This window comes from Vombatus ursinus, unplaced genomic scaffold, assembly GCF_900497805.2.
Source record: "Vombatus ursinus unplaced genomic scaffold, bare-nosed wombat genome assembly UNPS02000749.1, whole genome shotgun sequence".
NCBI classification, from domain to species: domain Eukaryota; kingdom Metazoa; phylum Chordata; class Mammalia; order Diprotodontia; family Vombatidae; genus Vombatus; species Vombatus ursinus.
In genome coordinates this window covers 2,571,365-2,596,618 of record NW_020940527.1, presented here as the reverse complement: position 1 = coordinate 2,596,618, position 25,254 = coordinate 2,571,365, and the positions used below count along the sequence as shown (strand labels likewise).

At 45.9% G+C, this 25,254-nt stretch overlaps 2 protein-coding genes across 5 annotated transcripts in view; one reads left to right on the top strand and one right to left on the bottom strand.

Annotated features, from left to right (window-relative positions):
* The window catches only part of CDH23 (cadherin related 23), a 600,475-nt gene that overhangs the window by 44,225 nt on the left and 530,996 nt on the right, over positions 1 to 25,254 (bottom strand). For all 4 annotated transcript variants that reach the window (XM_027858426.1, XM_027858400.1, XM_027858408.1 and 1 more), the window contains exons 37-39: positions 3,633 to 3,854; positions 2,983 to 3,102; positions 1,658 to 1,838 (exon numbers count right to left, since the gene is read on the bottom strand). In XM_027858426.1, coding sequence (XP_027714227.1) covers positions 1,658 to 1,838; positions 2,983 to 3,102; positions 3,633 to 3,854 — 523 coding nt within the window. The remainder of the gene's footprint in view (positions 1 to 1,657; positions 1,839 to 2,982; positions 3,103 to 3,632; positions 3,855 to 25,254) is intronic.
* Positions 14,567 to 25,254, top strand: part of VSIR (V-set immunoregulatory receptor) — a 40,192-nt gene continuing 29,504 nt past the window's right edge. Inside the window, exon 1 of the mRNA XM_027858440.1 lies at positions 14,567 to 14,843. Coding sequence (XP_027714241.1) covers positions 14,768 to 14,843 — 76 coding nt within the window. The 5' untranslated portion in view covers positions 14,567 to 14,767. The remainder of the gene's footprint in view (positions 14,844 to 25,254) is intronic.

The window sequence follows — 25,254 nt, the reverse complement described above, 5'->3', positions numbered from 1 at the left end:
GGTCCAGGCAGTGGTGTGTTGGTAAATATTTAACAACTGGCTCCTCTGGAAAAAATTGTATGTACTACACACCTATAAATATAATCTGCATCATTAACATTTTCTCCACCGCTTTCTCTAGTCTACACAATCAACAACACAATAAATCAAGTTCTGATTTGCAGTGTTGGCCAATTTCAAAAGGTATAAATGTTCACACTGAAAATTTAACAATTGGCTTTGTAAAGCAAGTACAAGATGGCTCTAGCATGGCCTTAGGTCCAGGACACAAAAACAGCTAAGAATCCCTGGACTACAGAGACAATATAGTACAAGAGAAAGCATACTTGAAATCAGAAAGACCTAGATTCGAATCCTGCCTCTGATACTGAGGTGTGATCATAGGCAAGTCATTTTACCTGAGCCTCAGTTTTCCCGGCAGGAAAGCCTACCTCACAGAGCTATTCTGAGGTTCAAAGGAGATTTTGTACATAGAGTAAAATGCTTCACAAACTTGAAAGCAATAGATAGGTGCCAGTTATGACTAGTTGCCCAGCTGACTTCTTGATGCTAGCTGTGTGACCTTGATGGGCATTTAAGCTCTCTATGCCTCAGTTTCCTCACTTCCTTCCACACAAATGGAGATAATGACACAGGTGCTATCAACTTCACAGTGAGGAAAGCACCATGCAAAACTTCACCAGGTTAATCTTAAGTCACGTAAAGATAGGTGCTATTAATGGTGCTAGTATGTTTTTCTGGGTTATAATCGATTATATCATAAGCATTTTCTGTTCTGTAGTCTCCTCTGGGGGGGGATGGCATGAGTACTATTGAGGAAACTCATTTTCACCTCAAAAATTTGTAAAACAAATTAATCCATGAGGCTCCCCTAAAATGCCAATTCCTTCTTGTGGCTTTTCCTGACTTCCCCATGCCTACAACCCCTAGCTAGGAGTGATCCTTGCCTCCTGTGAATTCTGACAGCTCTCTGTATCTTTCTCAGGTCTGATCATATGTGGTTTTATATTTGACTGTATTCCTTGTCACCTCAGGTAGATGTTAAGCTCCCTTAGGGCAGGGATTATCTTATTTATACTGCACAGGGCCTAGTTTGTGGGAGGCATTCAGCAAACTATGGCCAATTGAATTGCTGCCCCGCTATCCCTTTGGCAAAGAGCAGGCCCCGAGGGAGCTTGGATGGGAGGTAAGGAAAGGTCTGGAGCTGACCCAGCCCAGGTGAGATGCTGCTATCTGATGACCATCAATTTTAGGGTTTAGAGCAAAAAGGGACTTAGAGATCTAGCTCTCTGACCTTAGAAAGTCACTTAATCTCAGTTTCTTCATCTGGAAAATGGGGATAACACTGGTACTACCTACCTCACAGGGTTATTGTGGGAGAAAGTGTTGCATAAATCTTAAAGACAGATATGTGAGGTATTGCTATTGTTACTCTTTGCATGAAGGTGTGGTCCTATGTGTTTGTGTGTGGAGCTTTTTGTGAAAATGTGTTATGTGCTCATAGGCAAACAGGCAGAATAGTTTGCTCTTGAGAACGTCATGGAAAGGGGCAATCTGGGTTATGTCTACTGGCTCGGGGACATCCACCTCCATGGGATGGAGGAAGGTTGGAAGTAGCTTCTTTTAGGGCCCATCCTGGCCCTGGAGCATCACTCACCCAGAGGATCCCCAGCCACGATGCTGTATTCCACTTGTCCATTGGGGCCTGAGTCCAAATCCTGAGCCAGGAAGGTCCACACCCTGGGCCCAGGCTGGCCTTCTGTGACATCAAAAGGCCCTTCGTAGTCCCGGGGAAAGATGGGTACGTTGTCATTAATATCATTGACATTCACCAGCACCTGTAAGGAGAATGGCAGCTTAGTCAAGGTTCACTGAGCCTGTGAAACATCTCCAGGTAGTGTCAGGAATCCTGAGATTCTTACTACATAGAAGGCAAAAAGGGCTGCAAGTACCTTGAGGGGCTCTGGAAGCTCCTGGGGTCAGAAGACAAGTCTAATCCCTTCATGACATCTTTTCAAAAGGCTTTCACCTCCTTGAAGACAATTCTCACATACTCTTGAGCCTTTTCTTCCAGAGGAAACATCCCCAATTCTTTCAACTGATTCTCCTATGGCATGGATTCAGGGCCCTTTGCCATTCTGATTGACCTCTCCATCTTGTGAAAGTCCTTTCAAAACTGTGGTGCCCAGAACTGAATGTGATGCTCTAGAAGTGGTCTAAATAGGGCTTTGGGACCACTCGTTCCTTCTTCCTTGTAGTTACATTTACCAGAACATGGCCCAAGATGGCATGAGCCTTTTGGGTGCCATATTGGCTCATCAAGTTTCCAGTCCCCTAAATTAGCTTCTGGCTCCTTTTCAGGAGCTGCTAAGACCCTGCTGTCTAAGCATCCCTTCTGGACCTTGAGGTTGATTTCTTAAACTTGTGTAAGACTTTACATTTATCCTTATTACATTTCATCTGATTCTATTCAACTCAATTTTCTGACCTTTTGAAATCTTTTCGGATACTGACTCTATCATCCCGGCTTTGTCAAAAGCATTGGTACCCAAAGAAAGTCACTTCACTTCTCTAAAGCTTAGTTCCCTCACCTAGAAAAGGGAATGATCATTACAGCCTGTCTACCTCAAAGGGTGGTTGTGAGGATCACACGAAATGCTTTTATAGGCATTCTGAAAACTGTAAAACACTATTAGGTGATACTAATTTTATTATTATTCCATTCTGAGTATTCTAACTTCTGTGATCTTTGCAACATCCCTGCAAGGACAGTGAGGTAGATAGAATTATTTCCACTTGATAGGTGAGCAAAATGAGTCCTAAAGAGGTTCAGTGACATCCCCAAGGTCATACAGAGATAAGACTAGACATTAGGTCAACTAGCCATGTGCTGTTTCAATAAGAGTTCGATACTCTTCACCCTTTCCCCCTCCCAGCGGGGTTGTTGGTGACCCTTTTCAAGGAAGAGGGATTATCACATACCGTAGTAGTGGAAGTGAGGCGTCGAGATAGGATAGGGCACTGGTCAGTGGCAGTGACAATTAGAGTGTATAGGCCATGGCTGATCTCGTAATCCAGCTCCTTTAGAGTGGTGATGACTCCCTGGGGAGAGACATACAGGGTGTGACAACCAGAGGGAAAGAAAAGCTTGGAGCACAGGGCCCTCTGAACAACAGAGAACTTGGGAAAGAAGTTCAGCTCTCCCTTGCAGTGGGATGACCCTGTTAATGTTGGCTTGGCCCAGCTAAAGGAGAGACTTGGGGCACGGGTAGACTCCAAGGACTCAGAGTATTGGTGCCCGTTCCTCAGTCTGGGGAGAGATCAATAGGATAGATTTTGTCTCTCAAGCCCCCCAGGCCAACAGAGAAAGTGGGAAATGCCACAGTGCTTCCCTGAATAGGTTTCTTGCTCCAGGCTCCTCCCTACTCCACTTGAACCCCAAGATACCTATCTCTGCCCCTGATTCTTTCAGACATCACAGAGATCCCCACAATTTCCCTGAAGTCTCCCTTGTCCATGAAGTCCACCCAGTGGATTCAGCTTTTGAGACTTTGCCTGTCCGTACTAGGCAGGGTTGCAACACCCATGATCTCCAAACCAAGCTAGGGTGGAACATAGAGGGGAGCACTGACCGTGACACTGTCAATCTGGAAGGTGTTGATGATATTGCCAGCGATGATGGAATAGGCTATGGTGCCATTGGGGCCCTCATCCAGGTCAAGTGCCTGGATTGTGATGAGGCTGATATTATGGGTGTCTGGGCCCTCATCTAGCAAGATCTCATAGCGTGGCTGTTGGAACACGGGCGCATTGTCATTTTCATCCACAATTGTCACATAGACATGGGTGGTGGCCTAGAAAGAAAGCGATGAGGGCAGAGTCAAAATGGGGGCTTCTTGAGCAAAATGGTGAGGAGTTTTCCATATTGAACAAGAAATGGAGAGAAAATCCAATTCAGTAAACAAAAAAGCAAGGGAAATTCACCTTTAATCCCAATCTTATAAAACTAGGCATGTTCTATCATTAACCAACAAGCGTTTCTTTACCACTTAGGACTGGCCAGGCACTGAGGAAAAAACAATTAAAGATCTATAATGATAATGTTATTAAATATTATATGAAAAGTCTTATAATCTAAAAGTTTTCTAGTTCTTTTCTAGCTCAGGCTGGGCTCACTTATTATGATATGGCAGTAATTGGAGGAGGGAGAAATAACAGAGATAAGGCATTGGAATGCTAGAAATGGACAAAAAAAGCCTGTACACAGGCAGGGTTGGGTTATAAGGAGACAATGGGTCAGGGCACACTACAGTCATTAGAGCTAGGGCTTTAATGTGTATGGTATATGAATATAATGGAGCATCACTGTTACATTATATTAAGAAATGAACATGTTAAGAAGTGACAAGAGATGGATTCAGAGAAACCTGGGAAGACTTCTATGAACTGATGCATTATGAAGTGAGCAGAACCAGGAGGACAACTGCCTAAAGCATTGTAAATAAAAACAACTTTGAAAGGCTTAAGAACTCTGTTTAACACAACAACCAATCACAATTCCAGAAGACTGATATTTCTCACCTCTTGGCAGAAAGGTGATGGATTACAGATGAAGAAGAAGACATGCGTTTTCAGACAAAACCAATGCATGAATTTACTTAACTTGACTATACTTATTTGTTTTAAAGGAGGGTTTTAATTTTTTTGAATAGGGAGAATTTTTTTTTTTTTTTGGGAGATGGAGTAGGATAGAGTTGCAAAAAAAGAAACCAAAGAAAAAAGTGTTCAGGAAATACTTTAAAAATACACAGAAGAGAACAGGAAGAACTACAGAGGGGAACCCAGACAAGACTACCATTTAAAATTTAATATATATTTTAAAAAAAGAAAAGACATATATAATAGAGAATCATAGTTTTATATACATAGTTTCATATCACCTTTTTCTGCTATTCTTTATATATGTAAATGTTTATATGTGTTGATATTTTGATATCGTCAACTTTATAAAGTAAAAAAAGAAAAAAAAGAGCTCTCAGTGGTACTTTTAGCTTCTTTTTCAGGTAGGGCTGGTGATAGACTATTAGAGTAGGAAGATTGCTTAGTGACCAACTTGTTCAAATCTTTCATTTTGCTATCTCCATCCTGCCCTTTTCATCCTCCTTATCTCTCTCACTTCTTGGCCTAGGCCATGGTCTTTCTATTTTACCTCTTTTGTGACTCAGGCTCATGGACATAGCCAGCCAGCCAGGCAGAGAAGATATTAAGCATTGTCTACATTTGAATGGAGACTACACTTTAAGGTTTTGTTTTGTTTTGGAGGGAGGGGCCTGGGCCTATGATTCAGTGTGGGGCACCAATATATGAGTCTTTAACTTATTTTAAAGAGTAACCTGGGCCTTTGAGAGACTAAGTGATCCACCCTTGGTCCCAAAGCTAGTACATACCAGAGGCAGGTCTTAAACCCATATCTTTCTAATTCTCAAGTCAGTCCTCTTACTTGTCCATTACACCATGTTACCTATAACTCCTTACATTAGAATATGAAGATTCCCTTCAATTTCCATCATCCCATTGATTTTTACCTGAGTCCATGTAAATCACCTCAGAAGCTTCACTCAATATGTTGGGGGGAAGGTGAAGCTGACTTTTTTTCCCCCTGCCCCAGAAAAATCCCTACCCTTCTGAGGAAACTGAGGTCCAGGGAGTCCAGAAATTACCCACATAGCTAATGCATGGTAGAACTAGAATTCAAATCCTGGTCATCTGATCACAAATATGGAATAGGCCTAGAGATCATCTTGTTCAGTTGGCCCAAGGTCACACAAGGAGTAAGTAATTTGGAAAATACAGTGGGAACTCACGCCTTTTGATGCTAACTGCAGCATTCATTCCACTATATTGTGCTTGTCAGACTCCGAATCCGGCAATCCTGCTATGCCACAGCTATCTGTAAATGGTCCCCACTCCTCCACCAAAAAAGATCTCTCCCACCATCAGTTGGTGTGACTGAGTTTGCATTATTAAAGATTCATTCCTTTGTGTCTCTAAGGCTTTCCTAATAGCACCTTACTAAAGTATTAATATCCTGGAGAAGGGAAAACCTTTATCAACTAACTATTTATTGGAGATCAGCTGACAGCCAGCTAACACTTGCTGGCACTACATAGGACACCAGATTCAAGTGGAGAGGTGAGAAGGTGCTAGGCAAACTTCTTGACTTCCCAGGTTTGCCTCGGGCTGGTCTTGGCTGAGGACAGAGGGACTTAATAAATGGTTGTTCCTTCCCTCTTTTCCTCCCTCCAGAATGGTCAGGAAATGGGGAGATCTGATTCAATTGGCTGGTCTGGCTAACAATGGCCACACTTAAAACATGCACTCTATTTAACCCTCAAACTCCACTGGACAGTAGTTTATTTTTATTTCTGATGGATTAAAAGACACAGAAGTCTGACTTGTCTCTGGGTTATCATTGCATTTGTGTGGATTTGGGGTCTGAGAGTTGGTCAGAGGATCCAGATGGTCTCTCACATAAAGCTGAGAAGTGGGGCAGTCATAGTATGACCCAAGTGTAGATTTAAAACGGGGAAGGAACTTGGAGGTCCTCTAGCCCACCCCTTCATTTTATAAATGAGGAAACCGTCCCAGAGAAGTGAAAGTATTTGCCCAAGCTCACCCAGGTGGTAAGTAGCTCATCCTCTAGCACTGAGCACCCCAAAGTTCAGGCTGTGCCCATATTCCCCCACTGCCCACTCTGGACCTCTCAATGTTCTATCAGTTCTTCTAAATGCCCGGGCATTGAGCAAGTGGCATGTGAGATTTCCTGTATGTTCCCCACAAGTTGGGCAATGCTGCCCCCACCCCTAGTTCCCAGCACCCCTGTGTCTTCAGACTCCATGATGCAATCTCAAAAGGTTCTGTGGTTACTGGGGTGAGGGGAAAAGGTCTTCCCACCTTTCTTCCATCTTGGCATCCACTTCATCTCCTCTGCATAGTCCTTTCCATAGTTGGAGATGTCTGTCCACCTCATTGCTTGCCTGAGGCCTGAGCAGGACTCAAGGTGCCTTCTCCCCAAGTCCTCCCCAGTATTACTCCCTCCCTACCTCTTCCTCCAGCCTGGTGAGAAGAGGGGCCGAGGAGCTGGAGAGGGGTATTTATTCCTCACTGATGACGGAGGAGCTGCTGGACTCTGTCCCACCAGGTCTGACTCGGTCAACAGGCTGTGATCTCCTATGTCCTTAGAGATAGCTAGGCCCATCTTCATCTAGCATCAGAGGCCTCAGCTGCTCCCCTTCTTTAGGGAAGGGATTGTAGGATCATAGGAACATAGATTTACATTTGGAAGAGGCTTTGGAATTCAATTCATCATTTTACAGACTGAAGAAACAAAACTGAGGCCCAGAGAGGTTAAGCAACTTCCCCAAGGTCAGACTGCAACCACCTATCTGAGGCAGGTTTTGAACTCAAGCCTTGCTGACTCCAAGTTCAGTACTCTAATCTACCATGCCACTTAACTGTTAAGAGGGCAATTCCCCCCAGTGAACATGGGTCAAAGCCTTAGGGCAAATCTCAGATCCATCTGTTTTCCCATCAACCACAACCAGGAAGAAAAGGACAGACTAGGGAGCAGGGGAGGAGGCTGAAGGAGGGGGGAAACTGAGGAAATGCCCTTTCCCTTCCTGGTGCTGGGAATTGCATGGAGGTAGCATTATGAGGCTTGTGTGCTGTAAGCTTGTGGGGGGCTTTGGTGGGACACGTCTCTCATAGGGCTGGTGGGGAGATAAGCCATGCCTCATCCAACCTGGGGAACCGTCCCCTAATATAGAGGCCTAAGGGCACCTGGAAAACTTCTCTTGGGATTTGGAGAGAGGGACCAGAAGAGAAGCAGGGCAGGCAAGAAGAAGGAACAGAAAGCTGGGTAGAGAGCGACAAGGCTTCTCTAGAGGCAACATGGTGGCCGGTTACTTGGTAGGACCAGGTCGTAAGGCTTATTAGTGAGAAGGAAAGATAGCTATGCAGGGAGCTGAGCCGGCCCTTTATATCTTGATTAGGTGATCTCAGCACAAGATTCCAGGATTATTGAAAACCTATCCCTTTTACCCTGAAAGGAGCAGATGTAAGGCTGGAAGTGATCTCAGAACCATCTGATTCAACCTCCTCTTCACAGATGAGCAAACTGAGCCCTAGGGATCCAAGTGCTTCACCCAAGGTCATCTAGGAGTATTAGGCATGATGTGAATCTAGATTCTTTGACCCATGAACCAATGCTCTTTCTGTTGTAAAACCCTTCCAAAAAAATTCAACCTTTGTCTCAGTTGTACTCAAGGGAAGAAAGGAGTGTGAGTGTGTGTGTGTGTGTGTGTGTGTGTGTGTGTGTGTGTCCCTAGGCCAGGCATGGACTGGTGGCAGAATTGGAAACAGAAGGGACTGCTTTTCTCAGGAGATTTGGGGGACTGGATAGTAAAAGTTGATTATAGGAGAGAAGCAAACCCTTGTGACTTGAGAGCTGATTCATTTATTTATGGGATCCTTAAGATAACAACACCCCTTTTCCACCTTTCCCCCAATGATCTACCCACTGGTAACCCCCAAACGAACTTTCTTTTTATCGGGAGAGAGTAAGAATTATTATTAGTAAAGGCATGGTTTTATGAGCATTTAGGAAGGGAAGCAGTGATCACAGTGAGCCTGTACATGAGGGGTATATAATATAGTAAAAGGGGTTATTGGTCTTAGGATCTGAAGATCTGAGTTCGAGGCTGAACTCCAGTTCTGATCCATCTGTCACTGAACCACATTGAGCCTCAGTTTCTGTAAAATGGGCACTTTAGAGCACTTCAATAAACTTCCTGGCTCCAAGTCTAACTACCTTTCCAGCGTGCCATGCTTCAATGTAGGATCATAGGTGCAGGGCCTGAAGGGCCCTCAGAAGCCACTGAGTACAACCCCCCTCAGTATACACATGAAGAAACTGAAGGCCAGGTTAAGTGACTAGCTCAAGGTCACACAGGTAGTAAGAGGTGAGATTTGAAGCCAGGTCCTTTGACTCCATAGCCGGTGGTGTTCTGCTACATGATGGTGCCTCTTCTGGTTCCACTACCTCTCATTATTACTCAGATTCAGAAATACCGTAGCTTAAATGGAATCCCCCAGGGCACAGCTAGAGTTAGCAAAACCTTGATAAGCCAACTATGTTTTGGGTATATGTATTATCTCCAAGCCCCCACATCAATCCTAGACAATGTTGTCTTATTACATTTTTAGGTAGAACTCTCCTCAAATTCCACAATGAGCCCCAAGTGTCAAATTAAGCAAACATTCATCTTTTGAAAGAACTATATATCCCTGAATTCAACCTTGAAGGTCAACAAGGAGATTCCCATTCATAATATTTGTAGAGCGCTTAGTGTAGCACCTGGCACATAGTAGGTGCTTAATAAGTCCTTGTTGCCTCCCTCTTTTCTTCTCTCCACAATGGCCAGGAAATGGGGAGATCCAATTAAACTGATTGTTTTGGTTAACGACAATCATACTTAAAGATGCAATCTACTTAACCCTCAAACTCCGCTGGACAGTAATTTATTTTTATTTCCGATGACTCCAGAGACAAAAAAGTCTGACTTGTCTCAGGGTCATCCCTGCCGAACAGGCAGAATTTGAGCTGCCTGGCTTCCTGGCTTTGGATCAAATAAGGAATTTACTAGGCAGATCTTGAAATAAAATAGCCAATTCTATCAGGCTGGAGGGCATGAACCAAATTCCTTTGGGAAATATGAAGCTGAATGAAAGTGCCCTTTTCTTGTGAGTAAATGTGCTCAGCCTTCAGGATCTACAAGTAAAACAATTTTAAGAGGTCACGCCAAGGTCACCTTTAAAGCATCCGGTCTGTATTCACTCAATTTAGAAGTCACACTTGCTCTTTCATCACCTTAAACATCTCCAGAATAGTACATCTCTTTGTTTATTTCTCTAGTTTACTATATGATGGTTTTGTGAGAGAAAAACCTGCGGTGTCAGAGAAAGATCATGGACCCGGGTTCAAATCTTGCTTTTGTCTATACCAAGGTTTTTTTATTTTTTGTATCCCCGGTATTTAGCATAGTGCCTGTCACATAGTAAGCGCTTTATCAATGTTTGTTGCCTGACTGACTCTGTGCCTCTCATGGAAGCACTCTCTGAGCTGCAGATTCCACATCCATACAGTGAAGGAGTTGGATTCAGTAAGGTCCCTTCCAGCCCTGAATCTACGCTGCTGGGGCCTGTGACCGAAAATCATTTTCTTCATTTTCTGGGAGGTTGGCTGATCATTGGTTTGCAACATTGCAATGTTGACTCAAGGGGCGTCACGTCAACATGAAAGAGGCCTTCAAAGCAACTTTGTAGGATGAATTCAGTTAGGGAGAGGTCGGGGAGAGACCTTGGAGAAGGGTCTTAGATCTCAGCTCGGGCCCTGGAGGGGGAGATACCCTGGGATAGCCTGTGGCAAAAAGACAGAGGTTCAAGACAGACCACAAGCCAGATGCCAAGGTGTGGAACGAGGTGGGACCAGACCAAAGAAGATGGTCATCTCATAGCTTCCTAGAGTTACTAGGATACTCTTTTCTGCTCGATAAAAATCAGAGCTGTTTCTACCTGCTAAAGGAGTTTGAGTACTGTTACTGGTATTAGCTAGGTGGTTCAGTGGCTAGAGTGTTGGATTTGGAGTCAGGAAGACTCATCTTCCTGAGTTCAAATCCAGCCTCAGACACTTCCTAGCTGTGTGATCCTCGGCAAGTCACTTAACCCTGTTTGCCTCAGTTTCCTCATCTGTCAAATGAGCTGGAGAAGGCAATGGCAAGCCTAAGGAAAACCCAAATGCAGTCATAGAGAGTTGGACACGAATAAAATGACCTGGGTTTGAGTCTTGCCTCTGTTTGACCTTGGGCAAATCATCTCATTTCTCTGGATCTTAATTCCCTCCTCTGTATAATGAGGGGTTTAGGCAAGATGGTAGCTGGGGTCCTTGCCAGCTCTAAATCTATGACGCTACATTTGGACACTTGGCAGGCTGAGCCGGCCTCTGACCAGAAGGGCTTAGAACTCCCCCCAAGCTGCCTGGCTCCCAGGGCTTTCCATCTGAATAAAGACCCTGCTGGCAAGCCAGCCAAAGCGGGGCTGTGAACTTAGTTTGTTTTGTTTTTTATATTTTGTTAACTATATTTCAATATCATTGGTTTCCTTTGTAATTTTGTGCGTTGGATTTGATTCATTTAAAAACATGATTCTAGTGGATAGAGCTCTGGCCTTGGAGTCATGAGGACCTGAGTTGAAATCCGGTCTCAGACACTTCATACTTGTCACTTAGCCCCCAATTGCTTCACCAAAAAGCAAAAAACAAAAAACAAAAAAACCCCACGATTCTGAGAAGGGGTCCACAGACTTCCCAGATATGGCCAAAGATGTCCAAGACACAAGGAAGGTCAATAATCCCTGGTCTAATGTAAAGACCAAACCTAGAGTGAATAACCAGTTGAAAAGTCCAATGGTTTCAGGAAAACTTGCTTAACTAGACACCTAAAGGTGCTCTGTACCCAGAAACTTCTCCATCAGACTTGGAGTCAAGAAGATCTGAGTATAGATGTGGCCTCAGACACCTGCTAGCTGTGTGATCCTTGGCAAGTCATTTAACTCTGTTTGCCTCAGTTTCTTCATCTGTAAAATGAGCTAGAGAAGGAAATGGCCAATCCCTCCAGTATCTTTGCCAAGAAAACATGGGGATGTGACTGAAGATGCTAAAACCCTGCCAAGGTTTTGCAATATTGTTTCAAGCCTCTGAGATGAATTTGCATTTTTATGAAGATGAAGGCTGAAATGTAAGTCCCCACAAAACCTAAAACATTTGTAATCTTACGGTTGAAAAAAGAATTGTAATATTTCTTTGTAACTTCATTGTTGTTCAGTCGTAACTCTCTGTGACCCCGTTTGGGGTTTTCTTAGCAAAGATACTATGGCATTTTGCCATTTTCTTCTCTAGCCCATTTTACAGATGGTGCAAATAGAGTTAAGTGACTTGCCCAGGATCATACAGCTAGTAAGTGTCTGAGGCTGGATTTGAATTCAGGTCTTCCAGACTCCAGGCTCAGCATTCTATTCACTGCACCACGTAGAGGCCTATTTACCCTCTCCTTCCAGCAGGCTTTTAGAGAATTAGGGGGACCTACATGTAGGTTTGCTTAGTGATGAAAGAGCAGGCCTTGGAGTCAGAAAGACTTGAATTTAAGTTCTGCCTCTGACACTCACGAGCTTTGTGACCCTGAGTTTGCCTTCTTTGTGCTCTGACAGCTCCCTATTATTCTAAATGTTCTTCACTGGCAGAGAGAGAGAGAGACAGAGAGAGAGAGAGAGAGTTAGTTTCCACATTAGGAGTTCCTGACCTACACTGATAGAATTGTAGGTATAGATAGGAAAAAAAAAAGCCAAATACTAAAGCTATTTCTGGTGAGCTAGGACTGGCATGAGCTGTTGCTGAGGGAGGGGCTTGTAGGGGGAATAGAAGATTCCAGAAAGAATGCTGGGCATGTAGTCATAACACGTGCAAGGAGAGTGTGCCAGGGTTCAGTGTACACAAGGGGAGTTCGGAGGCAGCTGCCTATAGTGATCAGTCAGTCAATATTTAAGGAGCACCTACTGTGTGCTGCTCCTTGGGCTAGGTGCTGGGGAGAGCTGAGTTTGGTTGAAACACAGCCTCTGTCCCCATGGAGCTCACAGGCCTGTAGGGAGAGGAGACATGGGTAGCCCTATAATGGAATCATCATTTGTTCATTTGATCTATGTAAAAGAATGGGCTGGTCAGCACCGTAGCTCCATCTATTGAAGGCCCAGAAAAGAAGGTTTTTAGTACCTAAGTCCTTGGCACTGACAAAATGGTTCAACCTCAGAAATTGATACAATTTTATCCTTGGAAATGGCATTAAAGAAGAGGCCATACCATCTGCCTTGCAACTGAAACCCTCCATATTTTATGTCATACCCATTAGAATGTGAGCCCCTTGAGGGCAGGGACTGCCCTGTTTGTATCCCCAGCAGTCAGCACAGTGTTCTGCACACAGTAAGCACTTAATAAATGCTTAATTCATTCATTCATTCAAGGTTATTATTAATTGGTGGAGTGGAATCAAGGAAGGATTCTTGCAGGAGGAGGTTGGAGCTCAGAGCATCACATAATTATAGATTGCAAGCTGGAAGGGACCTTAGAAGACACATCCAATGGCTTCATTTATATAGGAGGAAACTGTGGTAAACAGGTTAAGTGACTGGCCCAAGGTTACACAACTAATACGTGTCTGAGGCAGGATTCCAACCCAGTCTTCCAGACCTCGAGTCTGGTGCTCTCTCTACTGCCCTGCTCTGTGTCTCATAAATGGCAGCACATCCTTCGAAGTGGAATCATATCACTGACCTAATGATTTATTATTTCAAAGGAAGTCTGGGAAGGTTGCAAAGCATATCTGTGCCATGTCCAAAGATGCACCCAAACATCATAGAACCCACTCCAGGGTCTTGTCTGAACCCCACCCCCATTCTCTCTCCTCATTCATGCGAACGGTTGAGTTCCCCATCCCCAGCTAACTTTGCCCAAGTCTTTCCTACTCAAGGGGATTGTGGGAGATTAGTGGCTCCTCCCAGAGACAGGGAAACCAATTTCTCCCCTGCTGGAGCTGGGGTGCTTCCATTTCTTAAGCCTGCCCCAGCCTCCATCCCTCCCTCTCACCTTAGCCACCTTCTTCTGGTCAGGAGTCACCTTACATCTGGATGATGAATGTACAGGACTCATCTGCAACCCTCTGTGAAGCATCCAGGGGATATGTGCCATAACATGGGAAGTCAGAAGACCTGAGTTTGAATTTTCCCATTGTTACCTGCTAACTGTGACACTGGGCAAGTGACTTTAACCTGTCTGGGTCTCAGTCTACTCTTCTGTAAAATGAGGGGGTTGCATTCGACGTCCCCTAAGATTCCTTCTAGCTCTAAACCCCTGATGCTAAATAGAATTGTGAACTGCAGGAGCCAGAACCTCGTCCCTTCAGCCAATGTGCTGTCTCTTCCCTTCCTGGCCCATCTTGTGGGCTGCCAAGCTTAGCCCTGAGCGTTGGATAACAGTCAGGATTCAAGAGATCTTGCCAGGAGAGCCGCTCATCAATTGATCCACAAGCATTTAAGCACTAGTCATCCAACTACAACAATGAGACGGTGCCTGGCCTCAGGGCGCTTACAGTCTACCACAAAGACACCACAAGAAGGCACAATATGCCTCTGGGTTTGGATATCCGTGTGTCTAGGAGTGGGGAGATGTGTTCTGCAGTGTGTAAATATGTGTAGGAATGTGTGCCTTCCCTTGGACGTGGGTGCTTGTGAATAGGTGCTTGGTGATCCGCCCTGGTAGGCTCCCAGCCCTGCAAACAAGCCAGCTTCAGGGTGAGCGGCGGCAGCGGCAGCAGCAGCAGCAGCAGCAGCAGCAGCAGCAGCAGCCGCCCAGCACCGAGGGTTGGGTTTCCCTATCACCTCCTGGGGGTGCTATCCCTCTCTGTCACTCTCACTCTGACTGGCTGACTGAGTTGCAAGTGATCAGTCACTCAGAGAGGTTTCCTGCAAGCCAGGACAGCTGTCCCGGCCGCTGTCAGCTAAGTTCTCGGGCTGCTGTGGCTCAGGGTCCCGTGTGTGGGAGGCTCCGTCCGGACAGTCCTTCTCACTCCCCTCCGGAGGGAAGCCCACTTTCAAGTCCCCCAAGATGGATTTGCATCCAGGGTTTGCCCTTGGACACTGGGGTCCCCTGCTCCTTGCTCTCTTCCTGGCTTCCTCCAGAGGTAAGCTCCCGATCTTTTTCTTGTCCCCATCACGAAAGAGGAAACCACCCTGGGCTCCTCCTCAGAGCCGAGGACAGCTGTGAATGACGAGGCCGGAGGGAGAGGACCAGCTTGGGGCCGCCCTTTCCCTGGAGCGGGGTCTCAATCCCATTTCTCCTGAATCTTTTACCCAATAATAAAGTCTGAGGAAGGCTGAGCCTGCAGTAGTGATGGGCCGGGACAGGGAAATCAGCTGTCAGGCTGGGTGTCGCCTGGCAGGAGGGAGGAAGCTCTGGGTCTCGGCTTTGTAGGGTGGGGTTTGGAGTTTTGTTTTGGTTTGTTTTGCCCAAACCAAGGACAAGATGTTGACAACCTGAAGAGAAACCTTGTTATTGCGAGTTTGGGAAGAAGGGGGTTTACATATTTAACCCTTTTCGGTCTGCAGTGGTGAACCTTGCTGTAAGTGGGCAGGGTCCCTAGAATGTCTGGATGTACCGGCTTGCTTCCGCTGGGGGCAGCTGGAGGGAGGGGTCTCCTTGCCCTGAGGTCCTTTAGTGGGGTAGTCTGATTTTGAGAAGCGTCGCAGCAGGAACACAGACCATCTGTACATTGTCAGGGCGGTTTGGTCTGCAAACCCCTAGCTGCTACTTGGGATTCCTGTTACTCTGAAGGAATATTCTCTGGGGCTGAGTCCCACCATGAGGATACTTCTGGCTGGGGGGGGGGTGGTGCCTGCCTGAAATGAGGACGGAAGTTCTGGGGGTCCAAGCATTACTTGGGTGTGGAAAGACAGGGAAGGAGACCGGGGGAGCTGTGCCTACTTTGTCTCTGTTGTGAGGGAGGTCAGTAACTCACATTTAGGAGGGGAGGGCAGAGGGACAGCACCCCTGGAGACAGCCAACTATGGTGTGGCTCCAGTGATCTCTGTGGGTTCACTAGAAGCAGTGCTCACCCCTCCAGGCCCTTCTTAGTCCAGTTCTCCTTCCCTGCAATGTCAAGCCCTTTATATGTGGCCGGAGTGCTGGGCCCAGGGCCTGGGGGGGGGGGCGGGGAAGAGGCCCTTGGAAGGTGGGATTTCAGCTCCTATTTCCTTTGCATCTCCCCCCTTATCTGACAGCTCACTTATACGCACACAGGCACTGCCCACAGAGAGTGAAGTTAGGTGGGGACCAGCTAACCCTATGAGGAGTGTCCCTAGTCACCAAACCTTTTGTGTGATGGGTGAGGAGCCTCTACTTTCTTGTTAGAGGCCTCACCATCTGGGAGGGACAGAGCCTGCCCTGGCTGCAGGGAGTCCTCCAAGGGCCTCAGAGAGGATCGAAGTCAGACTGGCTGGATTTGAGGGAAGGGAGCAGGGCTGTAGAGAAAGTATGTAGGGAGGCTGGGTACAACCTCAGAAATGGCCTCACATACTCCACTCTGAAGGCAGCCTCTTATCTTTGTCCTGAGGAGCCCCAGGCTCTGGGGGCCTCTGATAAACTGAGTGTTAGGGCCCGGGAGAGCAGGGAGAGGCAGAAGGGTAAGGCTGGCAAAGGGGGGAGGCTGCAGCCCACTGACCCAGGGCCCAAGGAGGGAGGGAACAGGATACCCTGCTCCAGGTGACAGCCGGTGAGTGAGTGCTGAGGAAACGAGAGGGAAAGGGAAGAGGCAACGAGCCTCCATACCAAAGGGACTGAGAAATTGTGTTTAGGGAGTGCTGGACGCTTGGGAGAGAGAGTGGGGAGGGCGAGAGGAAAAGGGAAAGGGAGAGAGACAGAGACAGGGAGAGAGGGAAGGAGAGAGAAGAGAAAGAAGGGAAGGGAGGGAGGGAGGAGAGAGAAGGGAAGGGGAGAGGGAGAGGGGGAGGGGAAAGAGGAAAAGAAAAGGGAAAGGTAGAGAGACAGAGAAGGAGAGAGGGAAGGAGAAAGAAGGGAAGGGAGGGAGAAGAGATAGAAAGGGAGGGAGGGAGAGGAAGAGAGAGGAAGGAAGGAGGAGGGGGAGAGAGATGGGGGAGGGGAGGGGAAAGGGGAGAGATGAAGGGGGAGGGAGAGAGAGAGAGAGAGAGTTTTTACTTTTGGGTGCTCTACAGTTACAAAAGCACTTTCCCATTCAATATTCATCTAAATCTCACAACAATACTGTGAAGTAGACACTGCAGGCTTCACTATCCCCATTTTACAGATGAGGAAACTGAGGCTTATGGGGTTTAAAAGATTTGGCTGAAGACCATGCAGTGAATAAGAAGAGCTGAGACTAGACCAGGCCAAACTCCGAGTCCAATGCATTTTGCAAATAATAAAAATGTTCCTTTAAGGTTCACAAAGCTGTTTATACATCTTACCTCATCTGATCCTCACAACAACCCTGACAGGGTGCTACTCTTATCTCCACTTTAAAGATGAGGAAATGGAGGTTGAGAGAGGTTTAAACTTCTCCCCCACTGTCACACCAATAGTGTCTGTGGTAGCATTTGAACTTGGCTCTTCCTGACTCACAGCCCAGGATGCTAACCATTGTGCCACCCAACAGTAATCATCCCCCTCTTCTCTCCCTAAAAGGATGCCACTGGGTGTTTCTTATTCATTCCAGGACACCAAGCTGGGTCATTCTACACTGCGGCCTTGCCCTCACTCTACAGCTGGGGAGACTGAGGTGCAGAAAGACCAATCAGATGAACTTGAACAATGCTTAGCCTGGAGAAGACCAAGATTAGGGCTGCGGCAGGGAGCTCCAATGTCAGACTCAGTCCTGCAGAACAGGAAGGAGTTCCTCACTGGGAGTTCCTGAAGGGCCCAGTGTGAGGCATTTCTAGTCCTTAGCTGCTCTCCAATGACACTAGTTAGGGATGCATGATGGAGTTTGAGCTGTGCTGGTGGTCATGGTGGTGTGGGTGAGGACCCTCCACTCTCCTGAAATCATAGGCTCTTGATGTATTTGGAAGAGAGATCAGAGCAAAGAAAGACTTCCTGATGATTAGAGCTGTCTGCAAGTTGGCTGGGCTGCCTTGCTCCCTTCACTGGAGACTTTCCTCTGGAGGGCAGAGGTCCTATTCAGGAAGGGCTAGACCAGCTTGAGCTCTGTTTCAATTTTAAGATTTGGGGCCCAGGCTCAGGGCCACAGGCTTCTTACTCATGTCATGGAGGGCTGCATTTCGAGTCAGACGACCTGGATCTGAATCCTGGTTCAGCTCCTTCTTACCTGTGTAACCCTGGTTAGTGACTTCCTGCCTCTGGGCTCTATTCTCCCCATCTGTAAAATGGGGAGGACTGAATAGGTGATTTCTGTATTCCTTTCCTATTTGAAAGCCTGTGATTCCATGATCTTCGTAGGGCTGAGCGATTTGGATGACCCTTTGAATCCAGCTGTGCGCAGAGAGAATTAGGAGAGTTCCTAATTAGGATAGAATTAGGTTAGGATAGTTTCTAAGCCAGAGGCTCTTCCCTTAGCAGAGTCAAGAACTCTGAATTTTCACTCTGTCAGAGTCCCCTCCAACAGATCCTAATACTAGGAAACTCAAGAAGCTTCTAGTGTCTTATGGTCTTGGCTTAAATAGCCTTGGCCTCCTGGGTTACACAAACCTTCCTATCGTCTGAGGGTCTATGGGGATGGCTAAATGCCCAAAGGTCCTAGAATGAGCCAGGGTCTGAGGGAAGCAACCCTAGTTTGGGAGTTGGGACACTGGGATTCTGTTCCCAGCTCTGCTGCTAATTTGTGTCATTAGGAAAATAACCAAATATCCTTGAGTCTCTGCTGTCTCATCTATAAAATGGGGCTAATACCTCATACTACACTGTGACTATTAAATAAAGAGATAGAAAAATGCTCTGAAAAATATACAGCACTGTGCAGGTATGATGGGGGGCCATTAAGTGCTTTTTCTTAGGTTATGGGTTCAATACAGTTCAGTTCAATAAGCATATATTAAGCACCTACTGTATTCAGAGCACTATGGTGCTGTGGATACAAAGATAGAAATGAAGACAGTCCCTGCCCTCAAGAAGCTTACATTCACTTGACAGATAATCCATGGTACCAATTGCTGCGGGGAGGAGAAGGGCAATTTATTTTTCTTTTTTGTGAGGTAGCTGCCCTGAGAAGGGCAATTTCTACCAGGTCACTGGTCTCGAAAGATGCTGGCATGAGGCACAGCCGGAGGCTGAACTCTGCTGGGAGGGCCTAGCTGAGAGTGCCAAGGCCACGATCATTTTGAATGCTGATGAGCTCAAGGTGAAGACCCTTGAGGCTGGTGGCTGGGTCTGGTGCATGATGAACACGGAGGTCCTGATGGTTGGTCAAGGACTTGGGACATGTTGGGGGAGCCTCTTTCATTCTCTGAGATGGCAGAACTGTATAATCTGTATCAAACTGCTTGCCAGGGGCAGCTAGGTGGCATGGTGGATAGAACTCTGGCCTTGGAGTCAGGAGGACCTGGGTTCAAATTCGGCCTCAGATACTTGATACTTACTAGCTGTGTGACCCTGGGCAAGTCACTTAACCCTGATTTCCTCAGCAAAAAAAAAAAAAAAATTAAAAAAAAACCCTGCTTGCCTTCTCAATGGGGGTGGCGTAGGGAGAGAATTTGGAACTCAAAAGTTTTAAAAATGAATGTTAAAAATTGTTTTTACATATAACTGGGGAAAATTTTAAAAATATTTGAGATGGCAGAACCATGCTGGGAAGAAGGTGACCACCCTGTGGGGTATGGCTGGGGAGGATATACCAAAGATGTAGGAGGAAGCTCCATGGATAGAATGCTGGACCTGGAGTCAGAAAGACCTGAGTTCAAATCCTGCCTCAGACACTTATTTGCTGTGTGAAGCTGGGCAAATAACACCTCTTTCAGTCTCAATTTCCTCATCTATAAAATGGGGATAAAAATAGCACCTACTTCCCAGGGTTATTGTGATGTAAAATGAGATAATATTTGTAAAGTACTTTGCAAACCATTAAGTGCTATACAAATGGGAGCTATTATCTATTATTTATGACGCCTGAAGCTCTTTCCCAGACCAAGAAGGGTGGGCAGAGGGGGGTTGGTTCAGAGAAATGGAGAACAATAGGGCCTCTTCTCCATTTTCTGTAGACTTAGGTAAAGCTGGAAGACCAAGTCCAAGGAAGGGAAAAAATAGGTTTGTTAATTCGAAGTGGCCAACCTTCCTTATGTAAGTTCCATGAGAACAGAGACTGTCTTTTGCCTTTCTTTGCATCCCTGGCATTGGCACCAGATTTGGCATGCAGCAGGTGCTTAATAAATGCTTATTGACTAATCACAGAATCTCAGAAGGGAATTCAGAGACTATCTAGGCTGGCAGCCCTCTATAACTAACCTGAGAAATGGTCGTCTAGTTTTTGCCTGAAGCCCTCTAGGGAAGGAGAACTCTTACCTCTAGAGGCAGCCCTTTCTATATCTACTTCTCCCCCCTTTTTATTCATTCATTCATTCATTTATTTATCTATTTCTTTTTAGTTTTCAATGTTCACTTTTATAAGATTTTGAGTTCCAAATTTTTCCCCCTTCCTAAGACATCATGCCATCTGCATATCTACTTCTAGTTGTTGGGACAATTTTCCTGTCATCAAGCCTAGAATGTTGTCTCTGTACACTTTGCCCATGGTTCATTGTTCTGCCTTCTGCAGCCAAGCAGAGGAAAGCTAAGCCCTCTTCCAAGAGACAGCCCTTCAAATACTTGAAGAAAGCTGCCATGAATTCTCCACCCGACTATTTCCCTCTCCACCAAGCCTTCTCTTCTAAAGGCAAAACCCCCAAAGTTTCTTTAAAGGCTCCTTATACAATGATGATCTCAGGGATCCCTCACCACCCAGGCTTGTTCCCTCTAGATGCTCTCTGTAGCTTATCAACGTTTTACCTAAAACATGGCACCCAGGGTAGAGCACGATGCTCTCCAGTGGGAATGTTCCCAACCTCTTTCTAGATTCTATACTTCTCTTCATGAAGACTGAGATTGCATTAGTTTGTTTTGGGTTGGGGGCAGAAAGGGGAAGCCCTCTGTCTTCCCTCTTCAACATCTCAGATTGTGAAAGCCAGTGGTGCAAGCTTCTGATGCAGTCATGGTTAAGTTACGCAGATCGCTAGAATGGACCACAAGGACAAGAGGTACTAACCCGTGTCCCACAGGACAGAGGCCTCTTTTTGAGGTCAGGTGACATTTACATCTCTCTTTAATGTTTACAAATATGTGCTACATATATTACCTCATTTGCTCCTCACAACAATCCCGGGAGGTAGATGCTTTTATTATCATTCCCATTCTACAGATGAGGAAATTGAGGCAGATGCCCTGTGTCACAAGGTTAGGAAGTATCTGAGGTTGGATTTGAACTCAGGTCTTCCTGACTCCAGGTCCAGTGCTCTGTGCACAGTGGCACCACTTGGCTAACCTCTGACACAGCTCTATCCATGGCTTCCACACAGCTGCCAAAGGGACTTTCCTAAAGAAAAGGTCTGACCATGTTACTCCCCTACTCAATAAACTTCAATGACTCCTATTGACTCTAGGACCAAATATTATTTCATATTCATCTCATCCTTTTAAAATGTCTCCTTTTTTTGTATTTCATGATGTATTTAATTATTGGCATAGTAATATGACCAGACGTGTGTTAATAAATGCTTAACAATGAGCTCTCTGAAAACACACAGCACACTTTTAAATTTAATCACAGAGTTAGCTTGTGGCATAGTAAAGGTTCAAATCCAGCCTCAGATCCTTCCTGGCTATGTGACTCTGGGCATAAAGTGACAACTCAGCCCCGTCTTTGCCTCAGTTTCCTCAATTGTAAAATGAAGATAATACTAGCGCTTTCCTTCCAGGGGGTTATTAAGACCTAATGAGATAATGTTTGTAAAAAGTGCTTAGCACAATGCCTGGCCATAGTAGGCACTCAACAAAATAATAAATCAAGTCCTGATTTGGTAGCATTTGCTGATTTCTGAGGTGTGAATGCTCATGCTGAAAATTTAACAATCAGTTCTTCGAGCTGGTTCTAGCACACCCTTATATGTTACTCAGACAATGTTTGTAAATCTACAAATATTGGAGGTGTCCACTTCAATACATTTCACTGGTAAGGGTGCCTGACCAAAAAGGGTTGGCAGCTGCTGCCTTAATGTATTCTCTTGGTGTAATCCCAGAATTGTGCATTTCCAAGAGCCCTCAAGGGGCCATGTATTGCAGTCTGCCCACACCTGATAAAGGATTGCCACTGCAATATAGGAGGCAGGTGGTCACCCAGCCTTTGTTTACAAATCTCCAGGGAGAGGGAGCCTCCACCTTCTGAGCCAGCTGTTTCCACCATTTTCATTGTGAGGAAGTTTTTCCTCCCATCCAACCTAAACTGGCCCCTTTATACCTTCTGCCCACTATTTCTAGTTCTGACCTCCGGGGTCAAACCCCACAAGTATAGTTCCTTTTCCATATGATACCCTTTCAAACACCTTAAGACAGTCATACTGTTCCCCTCCCCTCCCCACCTTCTCTTCTCTAATCTAAACGCTCCCGGTTCCTTCAGATAATCCTCTTATGGCACAGACTCAAAGCCTTTCACTCTTCTGGTTGCCTTCCTCTGGACAGTCTCCAGTTTAGCACTGTCCTTCCTCATTTGTGATGCCAGAACTGAACTGGATGCTTCAGTTGTTGTCTGACTGAGGTGGAATGGTTACTTCCTTATTCCCGGAGGCTATACCTCTCTTCCTGTAGGCCAAGTTTTCTTGGCTGTTGTATTAAACACTGTAGACTCCCTGAACTTGCAGTCCCACTAAGACCCCCAGATCTTTTTCAGGCAAACTGCTACCTAAATATGCTTTCCCCATCTTGCACTTGTGAAGTAGATTTTTTGAACCCAGATGTAGACTTCACATTTATCCTTATTAAATTCCACCTTATTAGATTCAGTCCAATGTTCTAAACCAGGAATTCTTGACTGTGTGTGTGTGTGTGTGTGTGTGTGTGTGTGTGTGTCTCTAAGACCCCTCTAGCAGTTGAGGGGAGCCTATGGGATGTCTTCTAACAATCATGTTTTTAAATGAATCCAGTAAAATACATATGATTGCAAAGGAGGCCAATCATGTTGAAGAAAATATGTATTTTGTCTCCATCCAAATTTGCATCCATTGGCATTGTTTCTTCCATTCCAAGCACCAATGGTCTCCTTTCTTAGATCCTCCTCTTTCCCCCAGTATAGCTTTTTATTTATTTATTATTTTAGGCAGTTGGGGTTAAGTGACTTGCCCACGGTCACACAGCTAGTAAGTGTCAAATGTTTGGTCTGAGACTGGATTTGAACTCAGATCCTCCAGACTTTAGGGCCGGTGCTCTATCTACTGCACCACCTAGCTGCCCCCCAATATAGCTTTTTAAAAAATCCCTATTTGTTGTATTGGCTTTCTTCGCTGGCCCCAGCTCAACCCTGACTTGGAAGTTCTTACATACATTACTGCACCCCACTTTTGTATTTATCCTCTGTTACCTACTCTCACTCTCCTCTTCCTTTCAGAATCTAAGTTAAGAATCTGGGGAGTTTTCAGAGTTGGACCATCTCTGCTAGGTAAGAACTAACAGGATAGTTCTCTCTGGAGCAGTCTCCTAGCCTCTGGAGGAACAGGGGATGGTGCTGCAAGGTTGGGGTCCCTGATACTGGGGGCTCATCATTGCTGTCATAGATTATGTATGTCTCTACTCTAATGCCTTAGAACGGTGTGGAGGTGCTCCTGGGTTCTCCAAATCTCTGCCCATGGGTTCTATCAGCAGCTAGAAAGACTTGAAGTCAGTGTCATTCAATAAGCACTTATAACATATCTACTATGTGTCAGGCTCTGTGCTAAGTGCTGCAAATACAAAGGCAAAAGACAGTCATTGCTCTCAGGACTGAGTGTCTAGTGACAGAATGGGTGTTTATTGGTCTTGCAATGTTTGCAGAGGACAGGCACCAAGTTGACCACACCTGGTGAGTTTTTTGGGCACAGCAGCTCTCCAAGACTATCTCCTCACGTGTAGTGGGGCTTCATCTGGGCTGGTGGGTGGGAGAACCCACTCTGATGAACTCATGGCTCCTTGAAACACTGGAGTTGTCTGGTGCACTTTTGATAGCATCATACTTTCCCCACAGGTGAGATGAGCCGTGTCTGGAGAGTAAGCGCTGATGTTAAGATTCAACTCTCAGGGGACTGACCCCTTTGGGTCCCATTGGTGCAGAGCAGTGAAGGCTTTCGGATAGACAAGATATTTAATGGTAGTCTGACATTGTAAGAAAGAAGGCCAGAAGGAGGGTTAGGGGTTGGTAATGGGATCCTTGCTACCACGAGAATCACCAATATCACCCCCAAGCAATTCATTAATATGGATTTTTAAAGCATTGACTGCACCAGATACGGAGCCATCAATATTACCATCATTGCCAGCAATATCACCATCACCATCAATGATCACCACTCGTGTCACTATCACTTTTACTCTCATCTCCATTCTCAGGCATTATTAAGCTTCTACTTGGCTCAAGGTGTTGAGTGAAGGGAGGCAAGTAGACTTGCTCTCTTCCCAGCTGATGCTTCCAATTTAAGAACCCTTCTCAGCAACATGAAACCCAAGTCATTGGCTTCCTGTCCATCTGCCTCTCTCCAGGGTCCCTGCTGGCCCTTTCTAACTCCCGGAGCTCTGAAGGCAAGGGCAGGGGGCAAGGAAGGAAGAGATTCCTCTTCCTAGGACCACATATATGCTAACTCCTAGAGTTCTGGGGACTGGAAGACATATCGAGAAGTCTTTTCATGGTCTTTTCATATCATGCAGTTGATATGCAAGTGAGGAGAGAAGGCCATTTGTTCTTCTCTTTGTATTATCTGTCAGTAAAATCAGTCACACCATTCTGGGGTGTAATGACCCTGCCTGTCTCACTATAACTTCAGATAATTACGATAGGGCAGTCCTAGGTGGAAGCAGGGGCCTGGACAAGATAACCTCTCACGGATCCTCTAGGAAGCTCTCAGCTCCTGAAGCCTTTCCTGGCCACAGATAGCCCTGGGCAGCCTCCTCTCTTGGCTCTGATGTTTAGGAAGGGGAACATTTCCGTAAGCAAGCAGGGCTGGCAAGGGGACCCGATAATTTCCATCTCAGCTGGTTCCCTTCTGAGCGGCCCTGTGAGTGTTTTTCTGAGCTGTGCACGGCCTGGGGTTTTCCAGTTGCTAGAGATCCCATCCAAAGTAAAGAAGATGAATAAACAATCACTGAGCTAGGCTGTGGGACCCTCCCTGCTGCCGGGGCCAACCAGTCATCCAGGGTTCGGTCAGGCCACAGTTAGGGGTGAAGGAGGAAGGGAAGAGAAAGGGGGGAACTGAGCTCTTCCTCAGGGGTCAGGGACCCTTGGCTGCCTGTGTTCTCACTGGCCTGGGCACATGTCCATCTATCTGCTCTTCCTATAGTGAGTCATTGGTGCCTGATGT